The sequence below is a fragment of the Bombus impatiens genome, unplaced genomic scaffold, assembly GCF_000188095.3.
Source record: "Bombus impatiens unplaced genomic scaffold, BIMP_2.2 scf_0037, whole genome shotgun sequence".
NCBI lineage: Eukaryota > Metazoa > Arthropoda > Insecta > Hymenoptera > Apidae > Bombus > Bombus impatiens.
The window spans coordinates 632,783-633,835 of record NT_176456.1 but is presented as its reverse complement, the minus strand read 5'-3'; the positions used below and the strand labels follow the sequence as shown (position 1 = coordinate 633,835).

The window sequence follows — 1,053 nt, the reverse complement described above, 5'->3', positions numbered from 1 at the left end:
CGCCAATGGGCAAGTCGTCAGGCTCGGTGACAGGCATGACGGCGCCCGCGGACGTGCACAGCGGAGGCGAGAAGAGCAGCGAGTTTGGTTCGGAGGAAGACGAAGAGGACGACGAGAATTCGGACAGCGCGTTGAACCTCAGCAGGCGCGACTCCATGTCTAAGCACGTTACCGAGCAGCGACACCCTCCTCCACTACCTCTCCAAGCTGCTCCTTTAGGCAGGCCACCCGGAATCCCCGGAAGAAAGCCTCACTCGCCAGGCAAACGGCCGGGCAGCCAATGGGGCGCGTCCGCCAATATCCCTCCGAACCTCGGTACTCCATTCATCAATCCTACCACCGGGAAGAAAAGAGTGCAGTGTAACGTCTGTCTGAAGACCTTCTGCGACAAAGGCGCGCTCAAGATCCACTTCAGCGCGGTACATCTACGCGAGATGCACCAGTGCACCGTGAAGGGATGCAGCATGATGTTCAGCTCGAGGCGATCGCGCAACAGACACAGCGCCAATCCAAATCCAAAACTGCATTCGCCTCATCTGCGACGGAAGATCTCGCCGCACGATGGCCGCTCATCCATGGCGCACGCGCTCGTTTTACCACCCCAAGTGGGTCTACCTGTTCCAGCTACCGGTCTCAACCATCTTCCCTTCGGTTCCTTTCCGTTGCTGACTCCACCTCCCGATCTTCGATCGCCAGCTTCGCTGTGCGGCCTCGACTTCAAACACCTGGATTTACAGTCTCAGAGTCAAGGTAGACCGGGCTACGACGAGGCTCTACAGCAGAGGATGAGCGCGAACGCGGGTATTTCGACGACCACCGCGCTGACTACCGCGGGCGTGGCGATGACGACCGCTGCAGAGACGCCCAACACCACCGCTGCAGCTAGAGGATCTTTCTCTAGCAACAGCGTGGTCGATACGGTGTCACCCTCCACTCAAGCCTCTACTGCGGCAGTAGAAGGCGAAGAAGAGGAAGACGACGACGACGGAGGTATCGTAGTTGTGGCGGAAGACGACGCGAGCAACCTGCCCTCTAGGCTGCCTCTGCGTCCCG

The 1,053-nt window shown here is 59.5% G+C and overlaps 1 protein-coding gene across 1 annotated transcript in view; it reads left to right on the top strand.

Moving 5' to 3' along the window:
- LOC100750063 (zinc finger protein basonuclin-2-like) overlaps positions 1 to 1,053 on the top strand; it is a 33,429-nt gene that overhangs the window by 27,777 nt on the left and 4,599 nt on the right. Inside the window, 1 exon segment of the mRNA XM_024370253.2 lies at positions 3 to 1,047. Within this exon segment, the coding sequence (XP_024226021.1) occupies positions 3 to 1,047 (1,045 nt within the window).